The sequence below is a fragment of the Perissodus microlepis genome, chromosome 7 (assembly GCF_051167445.1).
Source record: "Perissodus microlepis isolate ML-2025 ecotype Zambia chromosome 7, ASM5116744v1, whole genome shotgun sequence".
Classification (NCBI taxonomy): Eukaryota; Metazoa; Chordata; class Actinopteri; order Cichliformes; family Cichlidae; genus Perissodus; species Perissodus microlepis.
In genome coordinates, this window is record NC_140467.1 from 40,264,977 (window position 1) to 40,278,692 (window position 13,716).

The following is a 13,716-nucleotide window of genomic DNA, read 5'->3' on the forward strand; positions in this document are numbered from 1 at the left end:
GAACAAAAGCTTAATATAATAGGGTATTTCACTGCAGCACTTTCGATAATTTGGGAACCACAAAATGTGGTTTATATACAGAGTACTTTAAAGCAAAAAGTATAACATAACAGTGGTCATTTTTAGCTACACATTAGGACGTTTACTTACTGAACATTAGTGTAAACTTTAACAGTGCTCTCGTGAAATTGTCGTAAGTGCCGACCGGATACACAGATGCATTTACTCACTTTTCAACATGGCGGCTCTTGGCGTGTAGTGTTTTGTTTTGGTGCAAAATCCCACGGATTAATGTAACATTTGGAGGACCTGGTAGCCACCTGGTAAACAAAAAGCTATCACGATACCGTCATTGTTGTTACGTCCTTTAAGCTAATCTATTCCTTCGACTATCTGGGAGATGTATCGTCGCGGAGCGGCAAAGAAAGACAGCAAGCCGGTGAAGAAGGATGTGAGTGACAGTGATAAATACGCCGATCTGTTGGTTTTCGGCTATGCCTGCAAACTCTTCCGAGACGACGAAAGGGCTCTTTACCATGATCACGGAAAGCATCTTATCCCATGGATGGGGGACAAGAGCATCATGATTGATAGGTCGGTTGAACAAACTTAGACCGAAACATTATGCTAACAATCTCTCCTGTCCGCTAGCCTGTCTCAAAATTCAAGGGACCACGTTGGAGTTGTTGCTTGTTGAAGCTTGGAAACACCTGCAACTCGCGACGATTGTTTTATTTCTTACCTCCTAACGTGTCTTGTTGGATGTCCTGAACTAAAAAAGAAAGGAAATTGGGGGGGGGGGGGACACCTGGTATCTAAAGTTTCTTCGGTAACATGCTAACTTGCAAATGCCTGTCAGTCTTTGCTAATGTTAGCCATGACTGACCTATTTATGCATTTTGCTGTCAGGTTATTATACACTCCAGCTTACATTATAAGAGAACATTGGACAAATGGATTGAATAAAGTTTATTTGAGACCACATAGGCCTGCATAGTTCGCGCTAAATGTACCTCTTAAATTGGCAATTGCAGTAAATGTATAAAATGCTCAAGTTATCTGTGAAATCGGCTTTGCATCTTGGCATGTTATGAGAATTTCCTCTAGAAGTTTTTTTCATGCTTTACACATGAATAATATGTCTAAGCTATAACATGTCTTTTTCCTGTTCTTTTCAAACGGACGTTTTCTAATATAAAGTGGTGAAGTCCCTACAAAACTTGGTATTTTACTATGCTTTTGTTTGCCAGAGCAAATTCTAACAAAGACAAAAGTTACTGTCATTAAGGTGATTCAGTGTATCATTTTGACTAATTTCTTCCACCTTTTACACAGAAATTGTCCTTGTTGCAAAGTCATTGTAAACCTCCTTGAGTCTTGTATTTCTTTAAACATATTAAGTCAATTGAATCACCTTAGTGTTCAGACCCAACTTATGTTTCATTTGTACAGCCTTTGTTTGTGTGTCTTTATTACATAACCCAGTTTTTCCACAGCAAGGTAGGCTAAGGGGTCCTTCCAAACCCTGAATGCCAACCTCAGCTCCAGATTTCTTTGTCTTCATGAAGAAACTGCAAGTGAGAGATGGCGTAGAGGGACGAACCTTGGAAAATGTCGTCCATTTGGGTTCTTACGGATAGGTATTTATGTGCTCGGGTTTGTGTGAATGTAACTTTCTTTGCAGATTTAGAAGTAATGATGAGTGTTACAGGGGATTATTGAACCCTGTAAGGTAAGAAGCGAGTTGCTTTGTTTGTCTTTTTTTTTTCTTTTTCATTTCTAATGTTGTTGGCCTGTAAAACCAGGAAGAAAATGCAGACAGAAAACTTGCTAGGTATATCAGAGCTCTATCCAAAATAATTCCCAAAGACTTAATTAGTATCATTATTGTGACGTATCCATTTTGAGCAAACATTCAGGGAGGACTTACAGAGGTAGACCAGTTTTATATCTTTTATATTGTGGGTTTTAGGTTTTACAACCTTGGTAAGTAGGCCCATGTTCTGTATGAAAAGTTTTGTCTACTTCCTTTTCTCTAATCCTTTTTATCATCCAACAGATATGATGGACGTGGTCACTTACATGACCTTTCAGAGTATGACAGTGGGTCATGGAATACATCCTACCAGCTGTCAGAGGAAGAGGCCAGGATTGAGGCGCTCTGCGATGAGGAGAGGTACCTGGCACTGCACACTGACCTGCTGGAAGAGGAAGCTAGACAAGGTGAGCAGGATGCTTGTTTAAACATTTAGCAGTAATAGTTAAAAAAAAAAAAAAGAGTGATATTAAAGGCAAGGAAAAATAATTTCAAAACATCTTATTTACCTTAAATCTGCTGGAGCTCTTAAATAGGATATCATGACCTTACTTTCGTAATCTGTTTTCAAAAGCTGATTTTGTGTCAGTAGCTCAAACTTGTTTTCCGTTTGTAGTCAGGCCTTTTTAATAAAGATGTAGTTGCATGGGCTGATATGTCAGGGGATGCTCACTTAACAGCATTTTTGCTGTCTTCATCTTTTGCGCCAGTAGAAATTTTAAGGTAATGTCTACTGCTTCTTAGGATTTCCCATTTGTGATGAACACTGACATTTACTTATTGCTAAGTTACAGCTTGTTGTCAATACGCTGGGGGAAGAAATTAAGTGATCCTCTGCTGAATTTGTAAATTTGTTTGCTTACAAAAAAATGAACAGTCAGGTAAAGAGGTAGCTTGATTTTAATGGAAAGAAACATAATATCATGCAAAACTCCAGGAAAAAAAGTTATAAATTAAATTGCATATCACTGAGTGAAGTAAATATTTGATCCCGAAGCAAAATATGACTTGTTTGAAATACCTTGTTGGTAAGCACAACGGTAAGATGTTTTTTTGTTTTTTTTTTCTTTTTTTCTTTTTTTTTGTGTCCCGTTTGGATCTTTAGCCGTCAGAATTGTTGTCTTAAGGCCAAGAAAGATGCCAAGCGGATTTATTTTACCAAGTGGATCATCATGGCCTTGCCATATTGGTCCATTTGATTGACCTTTATTATAATTATGAATTTATTTTATTTTCGGTTGCTACAAACGGGACAGACGTGACTGGGGGATAGGACAGGGAGAAAGAATGAAAGAAAGAGAGGGAGAGAAAGAAAACCAAAGGGGAGAAGAGACGGTGAGAAGGGGGGGAAGAAAGGAAAAAACAAACAAACAAAACACCTGGATCACCTGTATGGAGAAAAAAAACAGAAGAGAAAGCAAACAACAAAGAGCAACATAATAAAAACAGCACCATCACAATAAACTAGCTAGCAGTAGATAACAGTAGATACTAAATAATAAACGATATTGTGCAGCACGCAAGATAGACAGCGCACAATGTGCTTTGAGGCAGCAGCCAAGAAAGGTGTAGTCCGCGTCTGTGAACACCCGTGTGTACACCTGTGTGCATACCTGTGTGGATCAGCATGCTTGTATTCCAAAGGTTTCTCCATGTAACGATCTGCTAGGGAGTGTGGGGAGCCATAGCCCCGTCCACCAGGGTATGAAGCAGGTATGGAGGAGATCCAGGCCCCAGATATCCAGAGGCCCCAGAGTACAAGGACCCGAGGAGGACCACCAAAGGGGGGGGAACCGTGCCACCCTCCTGGGAAGAGCTGAGTAGAGCCCCAAAGGAGAGGTCACCCCGCAGCTACGGAGCAGAGGCCAGAGGGGGTTGCAGTGGCGTGCCCGCGGGCTCCGCCGGCAGCCAGCTGCGCCAGAGAGGACCGAGCTTCAGGCCCAGAGGCCTGAGGGCATCCCACCCCCCGGAAGGAGCCCAGCCGGGCCACAGACGCCCGGCCCCGCCAATCGGCCACCAGGAGTGAGCCGGTACATGCATGAGCGCCCAGCCCCAGACGACAAGGACCACCAACACACCAACGTCTGAGGGCATCAGCCACCGGCAGGGAGTGTGGTGAGGGGAGATAGGCCTCCGTACTTCAGAGGGCCTGAGATGTACCCAGAGAGGTTGAGTCTAAGACCCAACCTGACATATAGACACAGACAAACAGGCACACGCGGACACAAACGTGCATTCCCACCCCATACAGGGAGTGCAGAATTATTAGGCAAGTTGTATTTTTGAGGAATAATTTTATTATTGAACAACAACCATGTTCTCAATGAACCCAAAAAACTCATTAATATCAAAGCTGAATGTTTTTGGAAGTAGTTTTTAGTTTGTTTTTAGTTTTAGCTATTTTAGGGGGATATCTGTGTGTGCAGGTGACTATTACTGTGCATAATTATTAGGCAACTTAACAAAAAACAAATATATACCCATTTCAATTATTTATTTTTACCAGTGAAACCAATATAACATCTCCACATTCACAAATATACATTTCTGACATTCCAAAACAAAAACAAATCAGCGACCAATATAGCCACCTTTCTTTGCAAGGACACTCAAAAGCCTGCCATCCATGGATTCTGTCAGTGTTTTGATCTGTTCACCATCAACATTGCGTGCAGCAGCAACCACAGCCTCCCAGACACTGTTCAGAGAGGTGTACTGTTTTCCCTCCTTGTAAATCTCACATTTGATGATGGACCACAGGTTCTCAATGGGGTTCAGATCAGGTGAACAAGGTGGCCATGTCATTAGTTTTTCTTCTTTTATACCCTTTCTTGCCAGCCACGCTGTGGAGTACTTGGACGCGTGTGATGGAGCATTGTCCTGCATGAAAATCATGTTTTTCTTGAAGGATGCAGACTTCTTCCTGTACCACTGCTTGAAGAAGGTGTCTTCCAGAAACTGGCAGTAGGACTGGGAGTTGAGCTTGACTCAACCCGAAAAGGCCCCACAAGCTCATCTTTGATGATACCAGCCCAAACCAGTACTCCACCTCCACCTTGCTGGCGTCTGAGTCGGACTGGAGCTCTCTGCCCTTTACCAATCCAGCCACGGGCCCATCCATCTGGCCCATCAAGACTCACTCTCATTTCATCAGTCCATAAAACCTTAGAAAAACCAGTCTTGAGATATTTCTTCGCCCAGTCTTGACGTTTCAGCTTGTGTGTCTTGTTCAGTGGTGGTCGTCTTTCAGCCTTTCTTACCTTGGCCATGTCTCTGAGTATTGCACACCTTGTGCTTTTGGGCACTCCAGTGATGTTGCAGCTCTGAAATATGGCCAAACTGGTGGCAAGTGGCATCTTGGCAGCTGCACGCTTGACTTTTCTCAGTTCATGGGCAGTTATTTTGCGCCTTGGTTTTTCCACACGCTTCTTGCGACCCTGTTGACTATTTTGAATGAAACGCTTGATTGTTCGATGATCACGCTTCAGAAGCTTTGCAATTTTGAGACTGCTGCATCCCTCTGCAAGATATCTCACTATTTTTGACTTTTCTGAGCCTGTCAAGTCCTTCTTTTGACCCATTTTGCCAAAGGAAAGGACGTTGCCTAATAATTATGCACACCTGATATAGGGTGTTGATGTCATTAGACCACACCCCTTCTCATTACAGAGATGCACATCACCTAATATGCTTAATTGGTAGTAGGCTTTCGAGCCTATACAGCTTGGAGTAAGACAACATGCATGAAGAGGATGATGTGGACAAAATACTCATTTGCCTAATAATTCTGCACTCCCTGTATGCACAACCAAATACTCGGCACTCACCCAACGTGTAGACAGACACAAATAGACACTGCACAGACAGTCGCACTCCCCAAACATACACTATATCCCAGGTCCAGGTACCCCCGCCCCCAGAGGGGCAAGCCGCACCTAGACCCAGGAGATGTAACCCTTCTCTCTGGGGTGGAAGCAAGCGGACCACCTCCTTATCTGCAGTAGCAGGGAGGCCCCGCATCCCAGACCCCAGTCTGACGGCCAGCACCTCCTCCCAGCCCCCCAGCCCTGACGGCTAACAGAACCGGGGTGAGTGAAGACCTCAAACCTCCCTACGCCCGCTCATATGTAGTGTTGCTGTGTGCTGTTCTAAAGTGCATTTAAAACTCAGGAGAGCATGGTACTAGCTTCCTCTCAGAGAGCAGCACGGCTCCTCCCGAAAACCCTTAGTGTCTAAATGCATTTAAAATTGAGGGTAGGGCACCAGTGCCAGAGTTGGGTTGGAGTACAACGACCATCCTCTGGATGCTGTAAAACGTGCCCACCCTCAAGGCCCTATATGTATGTGTTATGTGAGAGTGTGAGTAATGTGGATGTCTAGGTTGCAGAATAAAATTGAGGCACAGGCGGCCAGAAGGGGACAGAGGGGGAGTGCCTCCCCTGCACCCTGGTGACATACCTGCACCCCAAGCCCTGCGTGTGTGGGTGGGTGTGGTAGAGCGGGAATAGGGAGGCAGCTGAGGATGGGGAGGGAAGAAAGGGAGGGGCAAGCGGCCCCTCCCTGGGGCCAGCTCCCCCGCTGACCCCAGTAGGCACCCCCACGCTCTGGAACCCACCAGGGCAAGGGGGCCCAGGCCCATCCGGACCGGGACCCGCAGCAGCAGCACCGCCCAGCCCCACAGAGTCCGGGGCAGCCCACCCGACTCCACCCCAGAGAAAACTGCACCCACCCCATCATCCAATCATCTCCCAAACTACACAAGACAATAGACACCCAGGTTGAGTTCATTCTCCCCCTCTCCTATATCTCTCCCCCCACCTGCAGAGTGAGCTCCTGTAGTGAGGAGACCACCTGCAAAGATATAACAACCTCCCCACCAGTTAGAGAGCCCCCTAGTTGGGCCGATGCACCAGAGGTCCCCTGCACTGGGGCTGAGCCTCCCTGCACCCACCCGCCCACTGCTCCGGCGACACAACAGCCAGGACCCAAGCCCCCAAGGCCCGGCCAGCACCCCAGACCGGTGGGCGGAGCACCCCCAGACCCCTAAGCCTCCACGCTTAGGGGTCGCTCCACGATGTTTTTTTTTTTTGTAGTTATTCACCACGTGTGCACATGTTTCAGGAGGGATTCTTTGTTGAAACGCTTAAGTCCTTTGGCTTTAGAGTTGGTGTTTGTCAACCCAAACCTTCAGCTCCCTCCACAGATTCTGTAGGACTCAGGAATGGCTGGGCCTATCCATGACCTTAATGTGCTTCTTCTTCCTTTTTTGCTTTGATCGGATGTTTATGGGTCATCGTCATGCTGGGAGATCTATCTATGACCCATCTTCAGTGTTCCGGCTAAAGAAAGGAAGTTCTCATCCAAGATCTTATTGTACAGGGCCCCACCCATTAGCCCCTCAATGTGGTGAAGTCATCCTGTACCTTTAGTAGAAAAACGGCCCCAAAGCATAATGCTACCACCTCTGTGCTTGGCTGTGGGGATGGTGTTCTTTGGGTGATAATCAGCATTTCTCTTTCCCCAAACGCTGCACGTCGGGTTGACCACGGCACTTTCTCCCAAGCCTTGGAGATGTTCACTGGCAAGCTAAAGATGGATCATTGCACGTGCCTTCTTTAGCAGGGGGACTTTGTGGGCTTTGCAAGAATAATTGATGCTCATTTGATTTCTTTCAACAGTTATCAACTTCTCATCAAGCAGTTTGCTCATTCCAGCCTTATGCAGGTCTATGATCTTGTCCCTGGTGGAAAAGTAGGAATGAAACAAATTGAGTATCTTCTGTGTGCTACATGGACACAGTCTGTGGAAGCCAGAATTCTTGCTGGGAAGGAGTTTAAGTCTCTGGCTAGAACTGAACCAATGATCTTGATGTCCTTATTTCTACTGTGACACTTGGATGGTTGAATCAGAAATTGGTGTAAACATCATGAAAGCTTGGATCCATTATTTTGGTATCAGCAGTTCAGGCTGGCGGCACTGATGTATTGGTGTGATATATTTTCTCGACACACTTTGGGTTCGTTGTTACCAACTTTAAACAGCAGAGCCGACCTGAGTGTTGTTGCTGACCATGTCCATCCTTTTATTACCCGTCTTCTGATGGCTTTCCAGCATGATGACACATGTGTATCTCAAAGCTCAGATCACCTCAATCTTATTTCATTAGCATGACAGTGAGTTCTTTGCACTCAAACAGCCTCCACAGTCACCAGATCTCAATCCATTAGAGCACCTTAGGGATGTGGTGAAACGGAACGTTTGCATTATGAAAAACTACTACAAACTTAGTAGGTTAATGTTTATTGCTGCTTCTGTCATGCCTGTCATATTACACTAATTCAATTTATCAGGTCCTCTTTTGAACTCGTGTCATGCCTGTCTTGCTTTTTCACAGTTTAGAAATCTTCACTCTCTTCAAAGGCAGTCTGTGACAGTGTTTTAATTACTATTTAGTGCGTTTTAATTTCAGGCATGCATCATCTTATGAGACTTCTTCTGCAGACTGCCACTGCACATAAAACTTGGATTTTATCCCAACAAAAAATTGACAAGTCACATTTGCTAAAAAGTTTAATCTATGCTTCTTAACAAAATCCCTGGATTTTTTTTTTCCCAGGCCAAATCTTCAGAGCTGAGTGATGCCCCCTTTCTAAGGCCTTTTCAGCTTTTAGACTCTTAAAAAGGGCTGGCTTTAACTCTTGAGTTGAAGAGCTGCAATTTCTATGGAAATCACATTTGACTCATCTAGGATACTTGCATTTCACTCATTTTACATAATATAATGAAACTGGCTGTTTTGATGACAAAGCATCCTTCTAAAAGACAGACGTAATGACTGTAATTGAATTTAATAAGCCACAGTTTTAAGTGAAATATGGTCTCTTATGCTCAAACTGACAGGTCAGAAGGAATCAGCTAATGGTTTGTGTAAAACATACACACACACTGCAGAAGGTGGATCTTGCAGTCCGGTTTGCCCTTGAATTCGGAGATCTGATTCTGACCCCATTTTGCTGAGGCGATTACCCATCTGTCCATTTAAGGGGCAGTGGGAAGCATAAGAAATATTTATAGAGTTCAGTGAATTTCAGTAGAAAAGGGTTGGCTACAGCGTCCAACATGTATACTTCCTGTCCCCTTTTATATATTACATTGGTAGCATTATAACTATTTGTATATCCTAATGATCATGAGTTATTTGAGATTATATATAATACAGAGGCTACTGAGACACACTTAAGTACAGTCCTTCAACAAGCCATTTGTGCGCTGCTTGCCAGCTGTATGCTTTGTATAGGTTGTTGCTTTCATCTCGGAGTGGAGTAAACATTCTTCAGTGGCTCTTAAAATGCAATTTAGTTCATATATTTATTTTCTGGGTGAAAAGCAACCAAACTAAGGGAAGATATGTCAAGTTTTCAAACCCATTCATATTCATTGACCAGAATAAATAAACATTAGGTTTTAAAGGACAATTGTAAGAAGAATTTTGTGAGCCTGTTAAAGTTTTCTATATATCTGCATGAGTATGTCCTAAAAGTACACAAAAACAATTAACAACAATATGGTACAACCTTACGAAAAATATTAGCTCGTTTTGAATTTGATGGCAGAAAGGCATCTCAAAAACGCTGGGAGAGAGGACACAAAAAGCTGGAGAAGTAAGTGGTACTAAAAAAAAAAACAGCTGGAGGAACATTTTGCAACTAATTAGGTTAACTGGTAACAGATCTGTAGCATCGTTGGTTAGAGAAAGAACATCTTAGAGAGGCAGGGTTTCTCAGAAGTAAAGATGGACAGACGTCACCAATCGGCTGAAAAACTCTCTCTACAAATTGTGGAACAGTAATGTTGCAATGATGTCTCTTAACATAAAATCATAAAAGACTTTGAATATCTTATTATATACGGTAGATAATATCATTATGAGAATCAGAAGAAATCTCTGTGTGCAAGGGACAATGCCAGATATAAATAATGGATGCCTGTGATCTTTGGACCCTCAGGTGGCACTGCATTAAAAATAGACATGATTCTTTCATGGAAATCATGGAATTGGCTGAGGAACACTTGTCAGAAACCATTGCCTGCATCCACAAAAGCTCTTATACAAAGAAGAAGCCATATGTTAACGTGATCCGGAAATGCTGCCATCTCCCCTGAGCCTAAACTCAGTTCAAATGGACTGCCAGCATTCAGTCCAAAAGCCTGTATCTCTGATGGGGGCGGCTGAGTTGACATGTTGCACATCTGAAAGGCACCACCAGTCTTGGAAGTTATATACAGGTTTTAAAGCAACATACGCTCCCATCCAGACGATATAGCGCAGACTGCATCTATTACAATAGCATCGATTTGTAGTAGATGAGTCTAAGCGCTGAAGTGCTCTGTTTGCAGTCCAGATATTTCACCAACTGAAACATTTAGCGCGTCATGAAATGGAAAATATACAACAAAGATGATCCAGGACTGTTGAGTTTTTAGAATCCTCTATCAGACAGGAATGAGACAACATTCCTCTCACAGAAGTCCGACGGTCTTCTCAGTTCCCAGTTGTTTACGGGCTGCTGTTAAAAGAAGAGGGGATGCTGCACAGTGATAAACACAGCCTGACCCTAGCTTTTCTGATATATGTCATTTTTCCATCAAATTCAGAGTGACCTTGTTTTATTCTTAAAATGTAATATTTTCTCAGGTAAAACATCTGATATTTTTTTATATTCTATTATGAATGAAATATATGTTTATGGAAATTACAAGCTATTATGTTCTGTTTTTATTTATATTTTATATAACATCCCAATTTTGGAGGGCAGTTGGGGTTGTACTCACTCCAATTCATCTTTTACCTTTCTTTGTACAATTGATTTGTGTGCAAAAGGTACCTTTCTTTGTGCATGACCAACTCTCTCATGAGATTCAGCTCAGACAGGCATCCTGACATTTTCTTTTAGTATTCCTTGGTGTTATTCAGAATTCCCTTTTCTTTTCTATTAATGATGGTCTGTTGTTTTGGCCCAAGCGTGACACACAAAGATCCATCCGATGACACTGCTAACAACCTCTGTGTTTCAAAGATGGGAAGCAGGACGTTCTTACTCTACCTATGCAGTAAATAATGCAAACTAATGCTTCTCATTTAAACCACAAAGTTTTATTTTGGTCTCATCAACACACAAGACAGGACTGCGTCATTGGTTTGTTTAATTTTTCATCCACTACACGTCTGTATACTGTATATCTAATTAAAACTGACACAGTATCAACTTAAAAAGAGTAACATTCGTTATCTTCACAGATAGATGTCCTCCATCAAAATCAAAAGTCATCATCAGTTTGTGCAGACTGGTTTAAAGTGTTCTTCAACATTGCAGTCTCTTTTTTTTTCCTGATTATGTGTGTTTCCTAATCCTTCACAGAGGAGGAGTATAAACGTCTGAGTGAGGCTCTGGCTGATGAAGGCTCTTACAACGCCGTGGCTTTTAAATACAGCGCTGACTACTATGACCCCTCTCAGCCCACTGAGGAGGAGGATGCTAACAAGGAATCAGGTGAGAACTCATCACAACTTCCCAGAGTAATGTAGTTACCGTGGGCTCTGTGTCATGTCTAGAATTGTAGTTGATTGTGTGTGCTGCAGTCAGCTGTGAAGAACACAGCAGCTCTTTCTGATATATAACATTTCTTATATAACATTTACAAAAACCAACTTTTTTTTAATCCAAACAGCCATCTGCCCATTCATACACTTGAGGTGTTTGCTGAAGTTTAATTTTTGCCCCAAAAAAAGCTCATGACAAATGTGCAAAAAATTCAGTATTGCACTAGAATATCACCTCATCTAATCACCTCGCACCATCTGTGTTACTTTTAGTCCTCTAGCTGTTTGTGACTTCTTGTTATGAGTTATTTTGTGAGGAGCCTTCATGGATTCCCTGCTCCCTTGTGCAAACCTTAACCTCCTAAGACCCGAACTCTTCCACGGCATGCATTTTTGATTTCTCTTTGATATTTGGGCTGATTGGGACCCAATGAATGTAAAAACAAAGAATGACCAGATTTTTTTTTTTACCTGATTTTTGTTTCTAAGAAAAATGAGAGCCACATATGAGGATATTTGTTTAAAATTTCGATAGAACAGTAGCAGTATAATGTCCTCGTAAGTGGATATCAGGCCCTTGTAGAGCAAAATTGAGTATTTTTAAATAACCCAAAATGTGATGTCCACATATGTGGACGCCAAGTCCTAGGAGGTTAAACTAACAGTCTTTTTCCCAAATGTCATCTAAACAGACCCTTTGCCCTCCAACACACCCTTGTCATGTCTGGAATGACTTCCCAAACATCCTCATGCTCAAGAAAAAAAAATTAAGACTGCTTCCTAAAAGATAGACACTGACCCTGACACAGTTACTTCTGCTTTAAATATCTGATATACACACAGACTAGTTAAGCAGACTAGATGCCTCTCTGTGTCTCTGGTGAATTTGTAGAGCTGACCCCATGGTATTCAAACATCTGCTAAAGATTCAGATGCCTGTAGAGGGTGACTTCGTGGAAAAAGTCAGAAAGGTCTCACATTTGATCTAGTTTGAGTCGAGCTCTATTTAAACTCTGAAACATTAATAAAAAAGTGGTCAAGAACTTCCCTCTTACCAAAGAGAGCATTAGAGCTTAAGGAAATATATCACAGTAATATACCAAGCTCAATCATTCAGGTAAGGAAATCCCAAACAGTTGATTATGTTTATCTGTTCGTAGTGTTTTCAGTGTGAGAAACATTTCGTCACTCATCCAAGTGAGTTCTTCATTCTCAGCTGACTGCAGGTTTCCCAACCTTATAAACCGTACAGTTCCATAATGACTGAAACCAGCCCACTGACAAACAATGGGCTGTGAGGTCAGTTTCATGACCATTGATTAACAGCCACTGATCAAAGACCATTGATCAATGACAAATGGCCATGATTGCCACAAAGAGTTGGGGAATGGCTGATCAGTGGTTTCACCTGCAGTCAGCTGAGACTGAAGAAGTCTCTTGGATGAGTGACGAAACATTTCTCTTTCTGAAAACGCTACGTCCAGATGAACAGAATCAACTTTTTGGATTTATATTTCAATTATTTGGTTCTGATTGATAGCCAAACCAGAAGGTTAAATTCAGTACAGTTTATTACATGTTCTGTTAAAACATGATAAATGCGTCTTATTGTTAGCCTCTCTGTTAAACCCCACACCAATCATTAGCCAGTCATTTCACAATATACCAATTAGTTTCACATCCTGTCAAAATAACGAAGCTAATTTGAATAAGCAGTATCTCTTTGCTGAGGTTATTTAAATAATTCACTCTGTCTTCACTGAGTAGCTACTCTGTAGTGTGGCTTTAAATAAAGACAATGCTGGACTTCCCATTAAAAATGATCCGTTTCAGTGGTTTTTATTTTAATGTGTAATTACCAATGAGATTTACTTTATATACGATTTAAGAACAAGCTATATTATCCAGTTGCAAGTAGTTTAACCCTGATAACAGTGCTATTATATAACTATATTGAACAGTATTGTTTTTTTATTGCTTTTACTGTATAGCCCTTTATAAGCCTGTCGATTACATATTGTTGCCATGGCACACCTTCCACATGCACCCAAGAGGAATCCATAAGCATTGCTTTTTTTCTTTTTTAATTGCTTCAGAGATGCCTTTTGTTAATATAAAGGACCCCTTATTGGAGCAAACTCCCTACAGTACCTGGTTAAATATTTAAGATCGTTTCCACCTGACCTGTATGTTGTCATCAAGATGAAGGTAAAGGCTAGAGTGCTGTTTTGCTTTGATGTATTTATGTAGTGGGGAGGTTGGTAGAGGGCATGAGTTTCATCCATTTTTAAAATGTTTT

At 42.2% G+C, this 13,716-nt stretch overlaps 1 protein-coding gene across 3 annotated transcripts in view; it reads left to right on the top strand.

The window, feature by feature from the left end:
• The first annotated feature begins 210 nt into the window (after nucleotides 1–210).
• Nucleotides 211–13,716, top strand: part of sfswap (splicing factor SWAP) — a 57,674-nt gene continuing 44,168 nt past the window's right edge. For 2 of the 3 annotated variants that reach the window (XM_084935035.1, XM_084935037.1), the window contains exons 1-3: nucleotides 211–594; nucleotides 2,060–2,223; nucleotides 11,236–11,367. In XM_084935035.1, the coding sequence (XP_084791161.1) occupies nucleotides 401–594; nucleotides 2,060–2,223; nucleotides 11,236–11,367 (490 nt within the window). In that variant the 5' untranslated portion in view covers nucleotides 211–400. Of the gene's footprint in view, nucleotides 1,641–2,059; nucleotides 2,224–11,235; nucleotides 11,368–13,716 lie in introns of all 3 variants that reach the window. The other variant, XM_084935038.1, reaches the window with a different exon arrangement.